We start from the raw sequence: 20,125 nt of genomic DNA, 5'->3' as shown, positions 1-20,125 counted from the left end.
GGGACACCAACAAGGAGGCCACCTGATCACCATAGAGATGATGATAGACTCGAGTCAAAAAAACCATACGCGAAGACTCGAGGAGAAGATCGAACCAGCTACGTGACGTACCGGCCCGATCTGCTGAAAGAGGCGGAGCCGCGGGAAAACCCTCGGGTTCGGACACCGAGCAACCAGCGCCTGAAACCAAGGCTGGGCCGGCCACCAAGGGGCCAGAAGGACAACTCTCCCCTGGTAAGTCTCTAAGCGAGTCAGGACCTGGAGCAACAGCCGAACTGGGGGAAAGAGGTACAGGAACCCCCACCTCGACCAGTCGAGCCGAAAGGCATCGACCCCGACGGCCTCGCAATCGGGGAAGGGCGCCGCATAAACGGGAAGACGCCGCGACCACGCCGACGCGAAGAGGTCCACCTCGGGGCGCCCGAACGTCTGGCAAAGCCAACGGAAGGACTCGTCGTCGACCGTCCACTCCGTGGAGAGGGGAACGAAGCGAGACAGGGCGTCGGCCAAGACGTTGGACACGCCCCGTACGTGAACCGCCAGGAGAGCCAAACCCCGAGAACTCAGCAGACGAGTCACCCGAAGCGACCAACCCCAAAGAGACAAGGACCGCATCGAACCCCCGCGGTTCAGGCAATGAACCACCGGAGAGCAGTCCGAATGGAGCCGAATCGTCGATCCGCGGGCCACCCGAATCCTCCCCAGAGCAAACCACACTGCCGCGAACTCCCGCACCGTACTGTGAGCTCGACGGAAGGACGGATCCCAACGCCCCTGGCCGGCCTGGTGAGCACTGGTCACAAAACCCCAGCCGAGAGACGACGCATCCGTGTACACATCGAGCGAGGGCTCGGGTAGGCGCCAAGGCACTGAACCCCGAAAAACCCGAAGAGGAAGCCGGTGACGCAGCAACCGACGCAAGTCCCCCGGGGGTCGAACTCTGCGATCGCGAGAGAGGCGGAAGGGGGAACCCCGAAGGAACCAGAACAGCCGTCGAAGCCATACCCGACCCGGCGGGTAGACCACCATCGCGAAGTTCAGGCTCCCGCACAGCCCCTCGAGCAACCGCCGGGTGACCCGAGGGCCCTCCAGAAACAGACGAAGGCGGGACCGCAGCCGCAGGAGAGACTCCGGAGGGAGAGACAAGGAGGCGGTCCGAGAGTCCCACACGAGACCCAGCCAAGTCCGAACCTGAGAGGGAACCAGATGGGACTTCCTCCAGTTCACCAAGAACCCGAACCCGGCGAGCTGGGAAAGAACCAAATCCCTGGCTAGCAAGCAAGCTGACTGGCTGGGAGCCCAAACCAGCCAGTCGTCGAGGTAGGCCAACACCCGAACACCTAGGAGACGCAAACGAGCCACCACAACCCGTGTAAGGTGTGTGAACACGCGAGGTGCCAGGTTCAACCCGAACGGGAGACAACGAAAGCGGTAACTCAGACGCCCCACTACAAAACCGAGCCAGTCCCTGAACCGCGGATGAATCGGGACATGCCAATAAGCGTCCCGGAGGTCCAGGGACACCATCCAAGCACCCGGCTCCAAGAGGAGCCGAACCTGAGACAGCGTAGTCATCCGAAAGGAGGGGCAATGAACCCAGGGGTTCAGACGGGACAAGTCCAGAATGAACCGCAGGTCTGCGCAGTCCCGTTTCGGAACCGGAAACAGACGGGAAACCCATCTGAGGGACGACGTCGTTTCGACGACGCCCAAGCGTACCCACTCCAAGACGACTCGACAGAGCGCAGGGGAAGAAGCCTGCCCCGCCAGCCCCGACCCCCCAAAGGGGGGAGGGGCCACCCAACGCCACCGCAGGCCGCGAGACACGACCCGAAAGGCCCACGAATCGTGGGACCAGGCGCGGGCGAACAGCGCAAGCCGCCCCCCCATCGCCCCGTCAAAGGGGCAAACCGCGAAAGGGCCGGCGACCCCTACGAGACCCAGAACCCCGCACAGCGCGAACACCGCGCCGACCAGACGAGGGAGGGTCCGCAGGAGGAGCCAACCCCAAACCTGACACCAGAGGCCTACCACGACGAAAGGAACCCCGAGCCCTGGCACGACCTTTCCGGGAAGACCCACCCCGGGACCCCCGGAAAACCAACAAGTCCGACATTGGACGACAAGCCGCCGACGCAGCCTGAATAAACTGCGCCACGGCCGACTCCCCAAACAGGAGAGGACAAAAAGGTGAAGAACGCCTAAGAGCCAGAGCCCAAGCAGATTCCACGGAGGAACCCAGCACCGCCTGCCGACACGCGAGACGGGAAGCATAGAACAGGGAAACCGCATCCCGCAAAATCGGCGTGAACAGCTTCAACAAGGCAGCCGACGAACGCGCAGCCGAGGACAAGGTGCCGGACCCCGGGACGGACCCAAGCGTCCCCACATCCTCCACGAGCCAATCCGAAGACAGCTCCAGGAGGGAAAAGAACCGCAAGGCCGAACACAAAAGGCCCCGAGCGCGCAAGTCCTCCGCCACGAGCGCCGCCGAAAGGGAGGGAACCTGCACATGGAGCTGAATAACGCCCACATCGCGGGGAAGGGCAGGGGCAAACAAGCACTCATTCAGGTACTCAAGTTCACCCCCCAGGAAAACCCGAAGCACCGTGGAAGCTTCCCGCCACTCCAGCGTGCGGGAACGACAGAAGGAATGCCAGGAATCCAGACCAAACAAGGGGCAGTCTGCTAGCCAGGATGACTCCGGAACCTCGTAACGGAGCCAGAAAGGGAACGAAGTCCCAAACCTGAACGTGGACGGATCCATTTCCGAGGCATAATCCGGGTCACGCAGGAGGTAAGCTGCAAAGGCCGCTCGCACCACACCAGGTTGGATGCGATAAGCCGAAAACCTCCGGAAGGACGGAACCGACGTACCCGGGGGAACACGGAACCGTACCCGGGGAGGGGCCGACACCAAATCCAACTCGTACGCAGAGGGGGGGAAAGAAAACCCCACTCCTTGTAACAATAAGCCCCGCTCAGTGGGAAGAAAAACCCAGGCGGGGTCCAGCGGGGCCCAAGGCCCCCAAGTCAGCCCCTCCCCAGCCGCGAGGTCCGTCACCACAGGACCCGAGGCCGAGTCCTCTCCCCAAGCCCCGACCCCACAAGACAAGGACGGAGCAGCCGGAAAAGCTGGAGGAAGGGGGGCCCACTGGTCAGACCCTGAAGCTTCGGCCGGGAGACAAGACTCGAATGCCTCTGCCGCCCCCCCGGAAGGGGCAACCCCCGAAGCTGCCCGAGTCTCGAGATCAAGTAACCCCTGCTCCGACCCCGAAACCCTCAGACGCTTCGGGGCCGGAAGCAGGGGCGGGGGACCAGAACGAACAGAAGGGGAAGGACGAGGAGGTGCGGACTGAACCAGGATCGAAGCGACCCCCACCCCCAAGTCCGGGTCTCGAAAAGCAAAGCGGGGCAGCCCCGGGGCATCCGGGGAAGCAACCAACCGAGCGCGTTGCAACAGACGAAACCGAGACTGCAACGCACATGCCGCCTGTACCCGAAGAGAATCATCAGAGGATTGGGTAAATTGAGTCACAAGCAAGCAGCAACACTCACAGGACTCAGGGTCGAAAGTATCACCGACCCAACAGGCAGCGTGGCAGAGGCAAAAACAATGAGGGTCACCCTGAGACAAGGGGACCGAGCAACCCTCAAACTCGCACACAGCGAGTGGGGACTCCGGGGTCACATCCATCGGACCCACGCGCCCCCTAGGGGATTCCCAGGGTCCTGAGCGTTTACTTTAAGAGGACTCGCGCTCAGGTAGTCCCAGGCAGGGTGCTGCAAACCGGCGCCCAAAACTACCAAGCAAACTTCTAAAGCTGAACCCCAGGGACGTGTACACTCACGGGGACCTAGCAGGGGGCGCCACCGAGGAGAACAGTGGAAGGGCAAAAACAAACTGAATAAAATGACAGAACCCCCCACCAGGCAAAAACAAAAGGAAAAACAAAACCCCGCAAGAGGACAGCGAACCCCAAGGAACAGAGCCGGCCGCGATGTCGGGAATTACAAGCTGAGCAGCACCCTGCGCCCCTACCAGTGCAAACTGCCTCTTACCTGCCGGTAACAAGGGAGAACAGAACACCCAAGAGCCCAACAGGCGGCCGAAAAACCGAAAGGTAAAACGGACCAGCAGAGGCAGACCCCGAGGAGCCTGTGGAAGGTGGCCCCAAGCCCCAAGGGCAGTACTTACAGGGCACCTAGGGAAGGCAGCCCTAGGCGCATGCAGCCCGAGTACTGAAGATAACTCCTGGCTCTCGCACCCACAAAACTAACACCACACTCAAAGCACAGTGCAGTAGCGACACCGGAGCCAGAGCACACGACCACCGCCAATAGCATCAGCCTCAAGAACTGAGGTGTGGGTAGCCGGCGCGGGGGGTCTGGGGCTCCCCCTTCCCCCTCCCGGGGAGGGGGGAGCTGCGCAGACAGCGGCGCGGCAGTGTGTGACGTCACACTAATTTGCTTGTTTTCGGTTGGGGAGTTCTATCCACTAGTTCGGTATTAGGTAGCAATTTTAACCAGAATAGGGGTTTGTTTTGGGGCGCTTACCTTTCTGGGTGCCTGTTCCGGTCGATGGCAGACATAGAATGCTTCCAACTACACGGGGGCTTCTATAGGCCATTGCTCCCCTTGCCTCTCTGAGGGGGCCCGGTTCTGGCCGTGGTCCCCGGTAGGCCTAAGAACTCCATACACATGACTGATGCCAAAGTCTGACATTAGCATATCAGCCTGGGATAGCTCCGGGGAGCCGACGGGGCTCCCCCCAGAAAGACACCCCAAGTCTCTAGCTCAAGAAAGAGACCAAGTGGTCATGATTTTACTTGTGCAAAGGAATTGAAATTTTGGTGCATAAAGAGGTACTGAAGATAATTTAATAAAAGGAGTGACTTAAGTGATCATTCCAAATGGAGTGTGAGGCTGTGACACCTCACATCAAGACAATCTCATAATCTGTGACAGATGAATCTTCCCGCTGCATTCTCCACTTGATCCAAAACAGGTGGTGCCATCATCCCAGAACTGGAAAGGTGTTGAGGGCAACAAAACTATTTACTTCAAGGGTGAAAATACAAGAGAAGACCAAAGAAAAATAGAGATGTGATCCAAAGAGCAACACTCTGGATACACGTCATCATTTTGTCATTCAGAAGTTTTAAGTACCGACAGAAAAATATCTTAAGATTCCAGTTGTTTTCAGATGTGAAAGAAAGATCATTGTCTCAACTTATGACAAACACATCCCCATCAATCTACCCATGAACAATAAGTATCAAGACAGACACTTCTAATGTGAAATGTACAATATATAAAGCCAAACACCAAATGTGCACTATGATGGGTAGTGTTAGTCAGAGTTGACTCCTGCACCAAGCATGGGACACCTCTCTTGCAATCCATAATAATGGGATCAACTATCAACAGATTTATTAAGCCCTTTAAGATTATCAAGAGACTTCTTATGCTTTACCACTACACAGCTGTAAGCTTCCATTTCCACTGACTGCCAAATTATTTTACATTCCTAGTTTGAGATATCTTTAGAAACATGCCATGCCACTTGTAATTCTATATGGCACATCCAAAACAAACAAGGGAGGCAAGTCATCTGAAGGGAAGCTACAGTGAGCGGTGGGGCAGGGAAGAAAATAGTGCTAAGTACCTCCTGGGAGTTATATCCATCAGTCATTAAAGGTCATCACATGGTCTACCTGGACCATCTGTGACCTAAACATGAGTCAAAGATTTTAAACTCCTGGGAGGCTTCTTTGGTCACCGCCTGAGCAGCAACACGCAGCTTTGCATGAGGCAGAGGCAAGGATAGAATGCTCTGAGTCACGACATGCTGACCCATGTGACCTTGATCATACCTGACCTTGTATAATGGTTACCCAAATGTCTTTTATAAACAGGTCATTCATGCTAAATATACATGCCACCACACCACCTTAGCTGACCTGATCACCCGTAAGTGTAGTGTCTCAATGGACACATGCACCAGTTAATACCTCCAGGGACTGTAGCTAGGCAAAGTTTAGGCAACGTTTTAATTTCTGCAATGTTTTGCTCTCCATATAATATAAATATATACAAAATTACTCACTGACAACATACTTCATGGGAAATGTTAGATAAAACTGCCTGTGTATGTATATATTTGTGTATATATGTGAGTGCATGCATGAGTAAGTGTAAAAATGAGCGCATAATAATATTTAATGAAATGTTCATTAACATAAATTAATTCAACTACTGTATTATATATAAGCCCCATAATAAGCATAATATTGTACTTTATATAAAATTCTGAGCTATTTTAATGAAAATTAAATACAGTATATTGTATCTAAAATGAAACAAAATTATTGACATTTATTTTGCAAAGGATATATTCATGATACTGTACTTTATGAAAATACATCAATATAAACTTGCAATAAAATCATCATTAGCTGAATATGTTCTATTTGTGTGTTTACATGTATCAGTTTGATCATGAATCACCTCCTATGTAGTCAAGAAGCCTCTTAGAAGAAACACGTTCACTTCTTATTTGAAAAATTCCCTTAACATATGAAAGGAAACGACAAAAGCAAAATAACTGCCTACATATGATTAATCTTAGCGTAATCTGACATGTTTCAGAGATGGTAAATGCTAATTAGTACAATGCATCCATTTTTGACAAAATTACTAATCTGGATGCACTTACCACAAACAAAAAGATTATGTTTACATGAGAAAGCTTTATCATGAGGGTACCAGTCCTGTAGGGTCAGAGATCAAGTGGCTCCTGTGGCCTAGACACCAGGGTGGCTGTAGCATCTCCGCATCATGCACAGAGGCGTGTGCGCTCACAGGGGTGTGGCGGCCAGCACAGGGGGAGGGGGATGGTGGGCAGAGGACAACTGTATTTGGAAGTTTAAGGCTGGGTGAAGGAGGCTAACATGAGGTGTTCTAAAGAATCTACTAACAGGGACCAGCTGTACAGTCACTTCTATGGGTGAGGGCTCAAACGTACATATTATTAAGCCTTTATCTGCACTGTTAATCTAGTGATAATAGTATTTAGTTTTTGTATACAGTATTTATAAGCAAAAACTCAACCTACAGAATTGTATCTACTTTGAAAACTACACTATATTCAATTAATTTGTATAAAATAAACAAATAAAACTAAACATAACGATAACAATCTATACAAAACAACAAAGTGTGCATCTGTTATGCATAATAAATAAATTAAAAATGATCTAAGAGGCCTTGTAGAGTTCTGTTAGAGTTTGCCCTAAAGGGCATCTTTGGTTTATCTGTCCAAAGCTTGTTATTTGGTTAATATAAGACAAGTTTACATTTATGATTACACTATTTGTTAAATGGACTAGAGACATGAGACAAACAAAAAGCCAACACATGTTATTTTGTCATTAGAAACAAAACAAGCAATAAGTCTGGCTGATAATTAAAAATAAGCAATAAATTTACTTCCATTAGCCTAGGCTGTACTGAGATTGTTCTAACTGACCCCCTGCTCTGGCCACCAACTTAATATTAGGGTGCCTAAGACTAAGAAAACAAAAGACAAAACACCACAAACTTTTGTACAAATCCTTAGTATCGTTCTTACAGTCGCTGCGCATGCCCATCGCCAGACATTTTTGCAGCCGGCAGTATTGGCACCTATTCCGATGGTGCTTAGTGACTTCACACGTCTTGTTTCCTCGACACGTGTAACCGAGCTGTTTACGAATTGACCTTTTGAAGAACCCTTTACAACCCTCACAACTGATGGCTCCATAATGACGCCCTAGGGGGGATTAAGTAATCAAAGAATTTAGTTTACTGATAAATTTGAACAATATAATAAATCAATTTTCAACAATTTGTGATGTTTAAAAATTTTAATCTGCAAAAGGAAAATCAGCTTCATGCAATATCTATCTATTTTTTATTTTAACAAAAGCCATAAGTATTACAAAATGTTGTATACAGTTTTCAAAAAAAAATTATACTTTTTATTACAGTACTATATTGTACTTCTGTGTACCGATAAGGAAAACTGACAATTATCAATTTACACTTACCCGAAGCTCGGTCACCACAGACAACACAGAGGTCCATAGCAACTGGTTGGCCAGTGTTACGAGATGTATACTGGTGAGAATTTTCTAGGTCTCTGCTGTCGATGTCACTGCCTGAGCTGGCTGCAGCTGCAGCCGCCGCTGCTGCAGCCAGACCTCCTCGCTCCTGGAGTTCTTTTAGACGTCCCATCCAGTCACTCCTGTAAAAATTACCAAATTCAAATTTTATAAAAATCTGTCTGAAAAGGCGCACATAATTTGCTAGCATCAGTTGGCAGACAATGAGACATCACTGATAAATTGATTTTAATATGCCTAGATCTGACAGAATATAAATGCAACTTAAGAAACTGTTATAGTCATAAAAGGAACATTATTTCTCCACATAGTACTTTCATAGTATTTCTCCACATAATACTCCACATAGACCTATATATATACAGTAAGACCTATATATATACAGTAATGTATTAATACATAACTCTTAATACACCAATCTATAAATGAAAATAAATACAGTACTGTACTGTATATCAAGTACATATCAGGTAACTAATATGATTTTACTCCAAATTTAAACAGATCCCCAAACAAATGTAATAAATTTTAATGTTGAAATTATGAATGAAAATATATCAAAATTTCTTAAATATAATACTGTACAGCATTTAGAATGACAGCAGAGTACATGATAATTTTCATTCCTCCGTGGTGATTCTTACCCAAGAACGGGGGAGTTTCCCAGGAGAAGCGTCGGGGCTGCACTCAGCATAGTGTGGGTGAAGAGAGCAGGGTTGGTCACCATCAGGCCTCCTGCACTTGTTACTAACAGAGGGTTGGATAGGGCACTTGTGCTATCCACTAGATCGCCTGAAAGTAAAACACTTTTTATTGCTAAAACAGCTAAGCATAAACCTATACATTACTACTACTGTATTATCAACAAGAAAAAGTGAAATTTGATTAAAATGTAACTTGTATTCAAGTTATTTTGTTGCAAACTGTGTTTAATCATAAAGTATTTATGTTATACTGTATACCACACACAACAGCATGTTGTTATTTTAGAATTTAGACTTCTTCATATTCAAAACTGCCACATTAATTAAGATAGAGGTATAAATAATACATTTAAACAGATGTGAATCAATAACATGTTATTGAAAATTAACAGAGTAAGGCTATATAACTAAACATGCTGTGGTCAAATAATAACAAGCTGTGTTATTTGAGCACTTACATAAGGAATACACACATACTACAGCTACAACATCTCTGATGTACATGTAATCTTGACATGCCGTATTTAAGGACAATTCTGCTCCCTATGGTTTTATATTCTTCAATCTCAAGACGTTTATCTTTTTTAATATTTGAAATATACCTTTCAGAGTTTTCTCAACTATAACCCTCCTCTTATTTTAGTCCAATATAAATGAATAAATACATTTTTCATATTATAATGAATAAATACATTTCCATAATGAATAAATATATTTTTAACAACTATTCATAAATGATTGCACAATTATAATAGAGTTACTTTACATAAAATTACAGTACTGTACATTATTTACCTAAGAAAGTCTGCCTCCATCACATCACTGTTTAATGCACTCCATTTGTTAACTGCCTTTATACTAAAAAAGATCCTTCTAATATATGTAGATATATGACAGTGTCAGACCACAGAGGAAGAATTGAAACAGGAATTTCCTTAAGTACTTCCTGTTTCAATTCAATTTATTCCTGTTTCAATTCTTTCTCCGTGGTCTGACACTCACATTTTTCATCACGTGTTAATTTTCGTGATTTACACACATATATATATATGTATGTATAACTGAAAACTCACACCCCAGAAGTGACTCGAACCCATACTGCCAGGAGCACTCTGCAACTGGTGTACAGGAGACCTTAACACCAGTTGCTGAGTGCTCCTGGCAGTATGGGTTCAAGTCACTTCTGGGGTGTGAGTTTTCAGTTGCATATATGCCTGGGGACCATTCATGCTTGTTCACATATGTATGTATGTGTACTTGCCTAGTTGTGCTTGCAGGGATTGAGCTTTGGATCTTTGGTCCCGCCTCTCAACTGTGAATCAACTCGTGTACAGATTCCTGAGCCTACTGGGCTCTATCATATCTATATTTGAAACTGTGTATGGAGTCAGCCTCTACCACATCACTGCCTAATGCATTCCATTTGTTAACTACTCTGACACTGAATTTTTTTTCTAATGTCTCTGTGACTGTACTCAACTAGTTACTCACCTACACGCTGTGTGTGTGTGTGTGTGTGTGTGTGTAATGTAATGGTTCTTGGTTACGTAAAGTATGGTGACAAATAAACACAGACACTAAGATACTATATATATATTTGGTCGAATATACAGAAGTACACAGGTGATACGTTGGTGTGAGTTGAGCGCACTGAGCGTTGGTACAGTATCTCGCAAGTGTCTGCTCTAGACCACACTTGAAAGTAGACTCTGTGTGTGTGTGTGTGTGTGTGTGTGTGTGTGTGTGTGTGTGTGTGTGTGTGTGTGTGTGTGTGTGTGTGTGTGTAACATTAACAATTGTGTAACTAGCTTCACAAGATTGTCCCAATGAACTCTGGGGTTCAGTTCCTGAACCCAGTGTGTGTGTCTGTAACCCTTTCCTCTACTGTCCACGGGATGGGTATGGGGCGCATAATAAATAAATGAATAATGCAGTCTCTATTAAATTAAGGTGCTGGAACACATGGGCATATTGCAAGAACCTGGAGAACACAGCTGAAGCATAAAAGGTGGGACCCGTATGATAGCGAGACCAGAAAGTCAGTAAGAGGACGTAACTAGATGGGGCCACTTGCATCCACGTAGATGTCTGAAGCAAACCTCAGATGACATCTCCAGACATCCACACTTAGTCTTGGCTAGGCTTACTTCATATATATTACTAATTGTATAAATAAATAAATGAATAAATACAATATGCGCCAACATGTTGAAGTCTTACTCAGGATAATATTTCCAGCCTTGCCCCCCCCCTCCCAGCATCGTTCCTGCTCTTATAAACTTCTTAGTACTGACCACGAGGGCACCTCGCCTCTCAACATTCACACACACACACACACACACACACACACACACACACACACACACACACACACACATACACACACACACACACTCGACCAGGTTATTATCAGTCACGCTCGCTACTATACATGTGGCAGCAGGTAATGAACGCTCTGGTTATACACCAAGAGTCCTCATATGTTAGCCTAGATACACTCATGCTTGTGTTCCATAACAGCATGTGTGACCAGATGCCGCCAACATTCATTGTCCCCCGCACCAATGATTGATGACAAGTCACACCATTGATTGATCACCAACCACACCATTGATCAGTAGTCACATCATTGATTGATCACCAGCCACACCACTGGCGGCCAAAATGTCAAAACAATATTGGGGGTGAAAATCAACTTGAGGGTGTTCTGGTACATTAGTGAGGGCCGCGTTGAACAAGCGGGCGAGGTCGTGTCGTTGTTCACTCTCTGCACCAAGATGACAGGCTGTCATAGTTGACCCCTCAGCTGGTGCCCGCACTCCTCCTCCACCACCACCACGTGCTGGCCGCCTGGTCGTGCCTTGCCCGGAAGAATGATAAGTGTGTCACGAAGAGTGACAAGTGTGTCACGAAGAGTGACAAGTGCCTCACTATATAAGTGTGTCTCATAAGGTAAGTGTGTGACAATGTCACATGTAGAAGGAGTGACTGTAACTATTGAGAGATCAAGTCTCTCTCTCACACACACGTCACATTGGGATGGAGACCGTCTTCGTCCCTCATCGTGGCCTGACAAGGCACCATCAAAAGCTAACTTGATAATATGGCCGGGCGGCCCGTCGTCCCTTCCACCCGCCGTCACACCACATAACCACCAACGAGCAACATTGCAGTGCTGCTGTAGGTTGCTACGCGCCTCCCTACACGCTACGGCGTGGCCCACTTGTGGTGAGGTCTGCTCGCTTCGCCGAGGGCGTGGAAGCACGCCCTCGCCTCCTAATACTCCAACTGTAGCCAGACGCAGTTCACGCCAGGTGGGGTGTGATGGAGGCATGCTTCAAGGGTCTAGATGGTGAAGATAATTGAGATGGGCCAAAGCTTTGCCATGAGTTACCCGAGATAAGAGAAGTGTGGACAGGCTAAGTGAACTACATCAAACAACATTATATGAGAAAAGAACAAGAGATATGATGACAGCGTACAAGATACCGAGGAGAGTTCACAAAGTGAATAGGGACAATCTTGTTTCAAGGTGATGATGAGGAGGCACTGATGGAAGATGTTAACTTAATAACACCGATGAACCAGGGAAAAGTAAGGAAATATCAGTATGCAGAAAGATTGTAAAGAGGTGGAATGAAAGAGTCAGAGGTGATGGAAGCAGCTATCATTCACAGCTTCGAGAGCTGCAGCGCCACCTGGTGATCTAAGTGAAACTTGGGAGGCGATGCTACGACGCTGAAGGAGACGGAAGGCTCTCGATTAAGAATAAGTGTAAACTATATGGTTCCTCCCTCCACCCTGTGCCTCTACCCTCCTCTCTCTCCCTCCCTCCCTCTCCCACACAAAACATAGTACAACATTGGCAACGACTAATGACAACACACTCGTGATCGCCTAGCACCCAAGCTACGGTGTTAAATTATCTGTTAAATTAGATCGTGGCCCCCTGCCGGAGCCCCCACTCCCGGAAGGGTTAATTAGCACTCCTGCACCTGACAAAAGCACTGGTGAGAGGGGGCGTCCCGCGTGCCAGGCCATACTGGACCACGCACCCTCTCACGCTCCAGCCAAAACTTCCTGGCTAATGATAGGGATCGTCACCTCTACGGCCCTCCCCGCGCAACACTGCCCTACCTCCCTTGTGAAATTCAATGTGTCCGACAAGAGTGATTTATCCAGCAGGTATCGAGATGGCTCGAATGCGCATGTCTATCGCTGGGATTCTAACACACACGACCCCTCGGGCTGTGTAGCCGGTTCCTGCTGGGTTCCTCGTGTGTTCATTCTTTGGCGGGTTTTGTCAGAGCGCCGCCATCAACATATACCCGTGATGCTCTTTTTGTCTCCGGCGAATGACAGAACACTGAAGGAAACTGAAAGTCGGTCAGCCCCACTCCCTATCACCCCCCCTCCCCCACTCTCTCTCCTGGGTAAAGACAGGTTTGGGAACAAGAGTGTTGATTTATGGAACAAATTACCGGGTAACATAATAGGCGTGAGATCGCTTAATTGTTTCAAGCGTAGTATAATACATATATATTCTAACAAGCTGTTGCTTGGAGCAGCCCTCAGGCCCATATACTAATTACAGCCTTGTTGGTCCAGTACTTCTTGTAAGTACTTGTCTATGTTTTTCCTTGGAGGTGTCCACTTTGTTGCGGTAATATTTCTTTTCCTTGCTGGAAGGATATTGAATAGCCATGTGCCTCTGATGTTTACACAGAGTGCTGTGGGCTGTAAGTTTCGTGGGTGCCCTGCTTCATCACCTGGCTCTGCATGCTCATTTGAAGAGTCAAACTTGATCCCCAATGACAGCTTCATCACTGAGAACTACGACTTGCCACTCAAGTGGCCGCCTGTCCCAGTTGAAGTTTAAATTTAGAAAGATATTGCCATTTCCCGTGTTTGTTTTTAACACAAATGTATCTGCAAACGCCTACTGTAGGTAGAAATTGCTGCGAGTAGTGATTAATGATCCTTGAAGCAGTCAGCATTTCCTCTCTTGTGAATGTAAAGGTTACAGTGGAGTCATCAGCATAGTCTAGAGCTTCAGGAATGAGAAGTAGATCACTGATGTACACATTTAACAATACGGGTCAAGCACACTACCCTGTGGTACGCTGGAAACCAATTTAGTGACTTACATTCTGTCCCTATGTAACTATAGAATGGAGCCCAAGATACCAAGTGCTTGAAGCTTCCCCAGTAGTCCATAGTACCATGTCTGGCCAAAGGCATATTTACTGAACAGTGCTACAACACAGCTGATCCTGAATTCATCTGACTGATACCAATTAGTGGAGAATTTCAACAAGAGATCAACAGCAGAACGACATATCCTGAAATGCTAATGTCGGCCACACAGTAAGCGATGGAGCCAATGAATGCTGTCAACTGTGACTGTGGTCTGACTTCTGAACCACTTTTCCTTTAGTGAATGGGAATTACACAGACCTTCTTTCATACGGAGGGCCCCCACCACTGGCACCACCACAACCCCCACCACAGCCACCACCACTGGCACCGCCACCACAGCCCCCCACCACTGGCACCACCACAGCCCCCACCACTGGCACAACCACAGTCCCCACCACTGGCACAACCACAACCCCCACCACTGGCACCACCACAGCCCCCACCACTGGCACCACCACAGCTCAGCATCACACTAACACCTACAACTTTAATTCTGACCTCTTACTGGGACGAGGTGTATAAGACCGCACCTCACCTGACGGAGCTGTGTACACACAGCCTAGGCCACCTGGACGCTACACCTTAGCACCTACACCAGGTCACCTCCACACCCTGGGTAACCTCCACCCTACTACCAAACACTTGTTACACTTAGAAGACACTAGGTGCTAACTGTGTGCGTGCGTGCATGTGCTCACCTAGATGTGATTGCAGGCATCGAGCTTCGGCTCCTGGCCCCGCATTCGTAAAATTCTCAGTTTACTGCAATTACAGATCTCGGGGTTTTTCTTATATTTAAAGTTGCGTACTGAGTTTATTTCAAGCCATTGTTCGTGTATCTCATTCCACTTACTGACAACTCTTAACACTGAAGAAATTCTTCTGACATCTGTGTGACTCATTTGTTTCTTAAGGTATCATTTATGCCTCGCTGCTCTGCTGTTCCTGGCTTTGAACTTTCAATTTGTCAATTCCCTGAGAATTTTATGTCGTTATCATGTCCCCTTATTCTTCCTATCCTCCAGTGTGAGGGGATCCACCAGTCTTTCCTAGTAACTCAATCTACGTGCGTGTGTACTTGCCTAGTTGTGTTTGCGGGGGTTGAGGTTCGGCTCTTTGGTCCCGCCTCTCAACTGTCAATCAACTGGTGTACAGATTCCTGAGCCTACTGGGCTCTATCATATCTACATTTGAAACTGTGTATGGAGTCAGCCTCCACCACATCACTGCCTAATGCATTCCATCTGTTAACAACTCTGACACTGAAAAAGTTCTTTCTAACGACCCTGTGGCTCATTCGGGTACTCCACCTGTATCCCCTTGTTCGCGTACCACTCGTGTTAAATAGTTTATCTTTATCTACCCTGTCAATTAATACTCTGAGAAATTTGTAGGTAGTGATCATGGCTTCCCTAACTACACCTACACACACACACACACACACACACACAGGTGTGTGTGTGTGTAAAACAACTAGTTGAAGAAAAATAAAGATGCCGTCTGGGGTGTAGGTGAGCCTGGCAGGGGTCAAGACGGGTCAGGGGGAAGCAGGAGGCGGCCTGAGACATGAGCCCTCACTGATCAATACATCGGGAGCACTCTTACCATACCTGGTCACCATAACACTCTACAAGCTAAAAGCATCATCACACGGACCATATACACTGCCGGATCCCTCAATACTACTACAGGGAGAGCAGGAAGTGCTGTTATTGCTCATCAGCCCGATGGCAGCACAATTGAAAAGAGTACAGGTATAAGAGTTATTAACTGGGAATCCACCTTCCGAGTTGACCTGGTAGCGTTCGAAATTATTGATAACACTGAAGCAGACAGCTTACTTATTTCTGACTCTCTTTCCTCACTACTACCTTACCTTAAGGTGCTTCCGGGGCTTAGCGTTCCCGCGGCCCGGTCGTCGACCAGGGCTCCTAAATCCTCCTTAATGCTAGCATTAAATAGTTTTACCATCAAGTAATAACGTGCTTGTCTCCGAATCCAGATATATAAGCATACTTAATAAGGGAGATAAAATATCAAAATGTTGTGTATTCCCTCCTACATTGGCCTGCAGGAACATAATAAAGTTGAAGTCCCTTGCTAAGTTTGCAGTCAATAAAGACAATGTTGAACGGAATACTGAGTTATCAAATCTCTTAAAATTGTCATTAGATGCAGACGATGAGTCACAATAACGTGGCTGAAGTATGTTGACCAGACCACACACTAGAAGGTGAAGGGACGACGACGTTTCGGTCCGTCCTGGACCATTCTCAAGTCGATTGTGAATGTTGTCATTACGAACGTTGTCATTAGATGAGAACTCCTGGATGAATTTGAACCCACGATGAAATGTGTGAAGTAAAACATGTGTATGGGGGCAACCAACAACACGAAGGACCAGAGCCAGTATTCGCAAACTTCATTTTATAACATGGGGGGGGGGGCGCAACTGGCTGTATTTTAACCCATGTTGGTTAATAACAATTGTTCCACGCTGGTAAGAACCAACAATAGTAACAATAGAACAGACACACAGACGTTGTCACAGCTTGAATAAGTCTTGGCTACAAGTATCTCTGGCAGTTGGGTTTGTATAGGGATCTTGATCCTTGACACCTTGCAACTCTGTGCAAGGTCTCGAGGACAGGTATGGTAAGAAGCACGAGGATCGGCAACTATTGCAACAGGGACCCCGTCCACAACAGATGGACACGTGGTCCGTGCCTGAGCACATATACGTGTATGTATCCGTGTACTGCGGCTCTTGGGTGGCAGTATGTGTATAAACGGTGGACGTGTCGTCCTCCTCCCCCGGTGCCTGTGACGCGGGCACAGGTATATGCCACAGGCATAATGCCAAGCCTGGAAGTGGTCATACTTCATCTAAATGTTAACTTGCGAAGAAAAAAACTGAGAATGGCACAGGGACCACTGGTTGACCTTGTACTCTTACCCACGGTAACCTTGTGCACACACACACACACACACACACACACACACACACACACACACACACACACACACACACACACACACACACACACACACACACACACACACACAGAGGACGCAATACACATGCTTCAAGACACACGAGGGTGACCCAAGAGAGCAAGGGAGGCTACACGAGACCTCATCAGCAGTAGCGACACGCCTCCCCGCACCTCCAAGGGTTATAAATACATTATCTAACATCACCTCCTTCTTCGACACTTTTTACATAACAAGGAAGAGAATGTGACGTGTTTTCCCCCTCACCAAAAGACGGTTTATAAACGTCTGCACTTCCCTCCCCACACACACACACACACACACACACACACACACACACACACACACACACACACACACACTTGCACATAACACTAACAAACATATACTAATCAGCCATGAAGACATGGGAATAGCAGCAAGAACCCTAAAGTCTCCAAGAATCCTGCAGGTGGTCGTCGAGGGTGACCCGCACAGTGAAGGAAACATTGTTTACCTGAACGCTGAGGTAGAGTGGACAAGGTCGAGGTAGACATACACCGCAGGTTAGTATCCCTCGGGATACTCCAGGCGAGGGTCTCCTCGCCGTCCAGGCACCAAAAGTAAACTCGAGGTAACCCCCCTTAGTGCTGCTTGTCCCAGACGGCGCCGAGGAAGCAGACATCTACACCAGCACACCACAAAACAGTGATCAATAGCTGCTACTGAGCTAGGATAAAGGTCGTGCCATTTACAGTGTGGGTGGCCTAAGGTGAGGCAGGCAGCGGAGGGTCAGGAGGCAGGGGTCCGTCAGGAGGCAGGACCCGTCAGGAGGCAGGGACCCGCCAGGATGCAGGGTCCGTCAGGATGCAGGACCCGCCAGGAGGCAGGGACCCGCCAGGAGGCAGGGACCCGCCAGGAGGCAGGTCCCGCCAGGAGGCAGGGCCGAGCAAGGCAGCGCCGCCTCCTGCAACGCCTTCGGGAGTCGACTCGGCCAGCTTCCGTCATTACCGAGAACGTGTTCTTAACCTAGTCACAGCTGTATCACACATCCAGAACTTGTACACTTCTTTAATGTCACATACCGTCGACAATGGCTCGTTAGCTGTAATATTCCAGCGTCTTTATGACCTCACGTGTCTAATATTACATCCAAGACTATAAGTGCCTTTTCATAATGGAACGCAAACGTTATATTATTGAAAATACATTTGAGAGGAAGAAAAGAACTGAATTACATATAGAGAACATATACAGCACGCATAGACACGATAAAGCACTTATCTTGAGGTTATCTTGAGATGATTTCGGGGCTTAGCGTCCCCACGGCCCGGTTCTAGACCAGGCCTCTTTTTTTTGTTACACTCCCCCAGGAAGCAGCCCGTAGCAGCTGTCTAACTCCCAGGTACCTATTTACTGCTAGGTGAACAGGGGGCATTAGGGGTGAAAGAAACTTCGACCATTTGTTTCCGCCTCCACCGGGGATCGAACCCAGAACCTCAGGACTACGAATCCAAAGTGCTGTCCACTCAGCTGTCAGACCCCTGAGCCCCTGAACCTAAACTATTAGGACCGTCTCAAACTTCTCAAAATGTACTCACAGGAGAGGAGACTATAGGGTACCAAATAACATACACAAAGATAATACTGGAGGGCCAGGTCCCAAATCTACACAGTAAAATAACAACATACTAGAATGAACGATATGGAAGGAAATGCAGAATAGAACCAGTGAGGAGCAGAAGTGCCATAGGCACAATCAGAGAACACTGAACATCAGAGGTCCAAGGTTGTTCAATATCTTCCCACCAGGTATAAGAAATATTGCCGGAACACAAGCAGACTGGTGTTAAATTAGATTAAAAAGAAAAAAGAAACTAGATGAAATTACACAAAACAAGAAATTTGTTTACTAAGAAAAAATGATAGTTCTCCGGAAGTGCCGGACCAACCTGGCTGTACCTGGATTGTACCTAGAGGTGGTTGGTTGTGAGAGTTCTTACGCTCTCTATGCCCGACCCGGAACCAATCTTGACTTGTGAAAGCTTGGTCCAACAGGCTGTTGCTTGAGACGGCCCGCACGCCCACATATCCACTACAGTCCGGTTGGTCCCGAACGTCTTGCAGAAAACTTTCCATTTTTTCTTGAAGACGTCCACTTTTCTTGCGGCTGTAGTGGCTACGCGGACTCGAGGGCCGCTCCAAGCAACAGTCTGTTGGACCAAGCTATTACAAGTCAAACCTGGCCCCAGGCCGGGCTTGGGGAGCAGAAAGGCTCGCAGAACCCACGCCAGGAATGATCAAGAAAAGACCTAGGACAAGATTGAGGAGTGAACACCCACACCCGGTGCCACCCATGAGTGAGCGCCCTCTGGCACCCAGCTGAATGCCAGACACTAATATTTCCTCAAGTGTCAATGACCTCGACACCCTACGCTCTCACCCTCTGACACCCTGTGTACTCCTAGTCCTGTGTCATATACCGGGGACGGCCTGGTGAGGAGGAGAGGAACTGGTGAGTGGGGGATGTTGTTGTTGTTTAAGATTCAGCTACTGGGAACAAAAAGTAGCACAGGCTATGGTGAGCCCGTAGTGGACTTACCTGGCACAGGAGCGGGGCTGTAAGTTGGAGTAGGGGGAGAGGGCTACCTTGACCCAAGCCACCTGGGAGAGGGCTACCTTGACCCAAGCCACCTTACCTTGAGGTGCTTCGGGGCTTAGCTTCCCCGCGGCCCGGTCGTCGACCGGGCCTGGTACTCAACAGCATCAACACTGAGAGGTGCGACAAGGTTCCACAGCAACGTGTCCACAGCACGTCTCTGTGCTCTCTAACCCTCCAGTCCAAGAATGTTTAGCAGTTATCTAGGCCTGGGTATAGGCCTAGTGTCACCGTGATATAGGCCGTGTCGACTAGATAAGAGGAGCAGCGTAACCGGAAAAGGGAGAACTGGAGACCTAAGCGAGCCGCTGCCTGCCTGGAGTTGACCCGTGGTGTGCTCGAGGGTTACAAGTTACACTCTCTACCATGGTATAGATATTGTCAAGCTATTTCTTCATGTACTGTCCCATCATAGTCAACAATGA

General features: G+C 48.1%; 1 protein-coding gene across 12 annotated transcripts in view; it reads right to left on the bottom strand.

Moving 5' to 3' along the window:
- The window catches only part of LOC123765432 (orphan steroid hormone receptor 2), a 217,852-nt gene that overhangs the window by 16,992 nt on the left and 180,735 nt on the right, over window positions 1–20,125 (bottom strand). For 10 of the 12 annotated variants that reach the window (XM_045753993.2, XM_045753998.2, XM_069334025.1 and 7 more), the window contains 3 exons: window positions 8,810–8,957; window positions 8,091–8,287; window positions 7,604–7,813 (listed from right to left, as the gene is read on the bottom strand). In XM_045753993.2, coding sequence (XP_045609949.1) covers window positions 7,604–7,813; window positions 8,091–8,287; window positions 8,810–8,957 — 555 coding nt within the window. The remainder of the gene's footprint in view (window positions 1–7,603; window positions 7,814–8,090; window positions 8,288–8,809; window positions 8,958–20,125) is intronic. The other 2 variants (XM_045753997.2, XM_069334023.1) reach the window with 1 other exon arrangement.

The sequence above is a fragment of the Procambarus clarkii genome, chromosome 30 (assembly GCF_040958095.1).
Source record: "Procambarus clarkii isolate CNS0578487 chromosome 30, FALCON_Pclarkii_2.0, whole genome shotgun sequence".
Lineage (NCBI taxonomy): Eukaryota > Metazoa > Arthropoda > Malacostraca > Decapoda > Cambaridae > Procambarus > Procambarus clarkii.
Note: the sequence above shows the minus strand (reverse complement) of the source record. Positions and strands in the feature narration are given on the sequence as shown.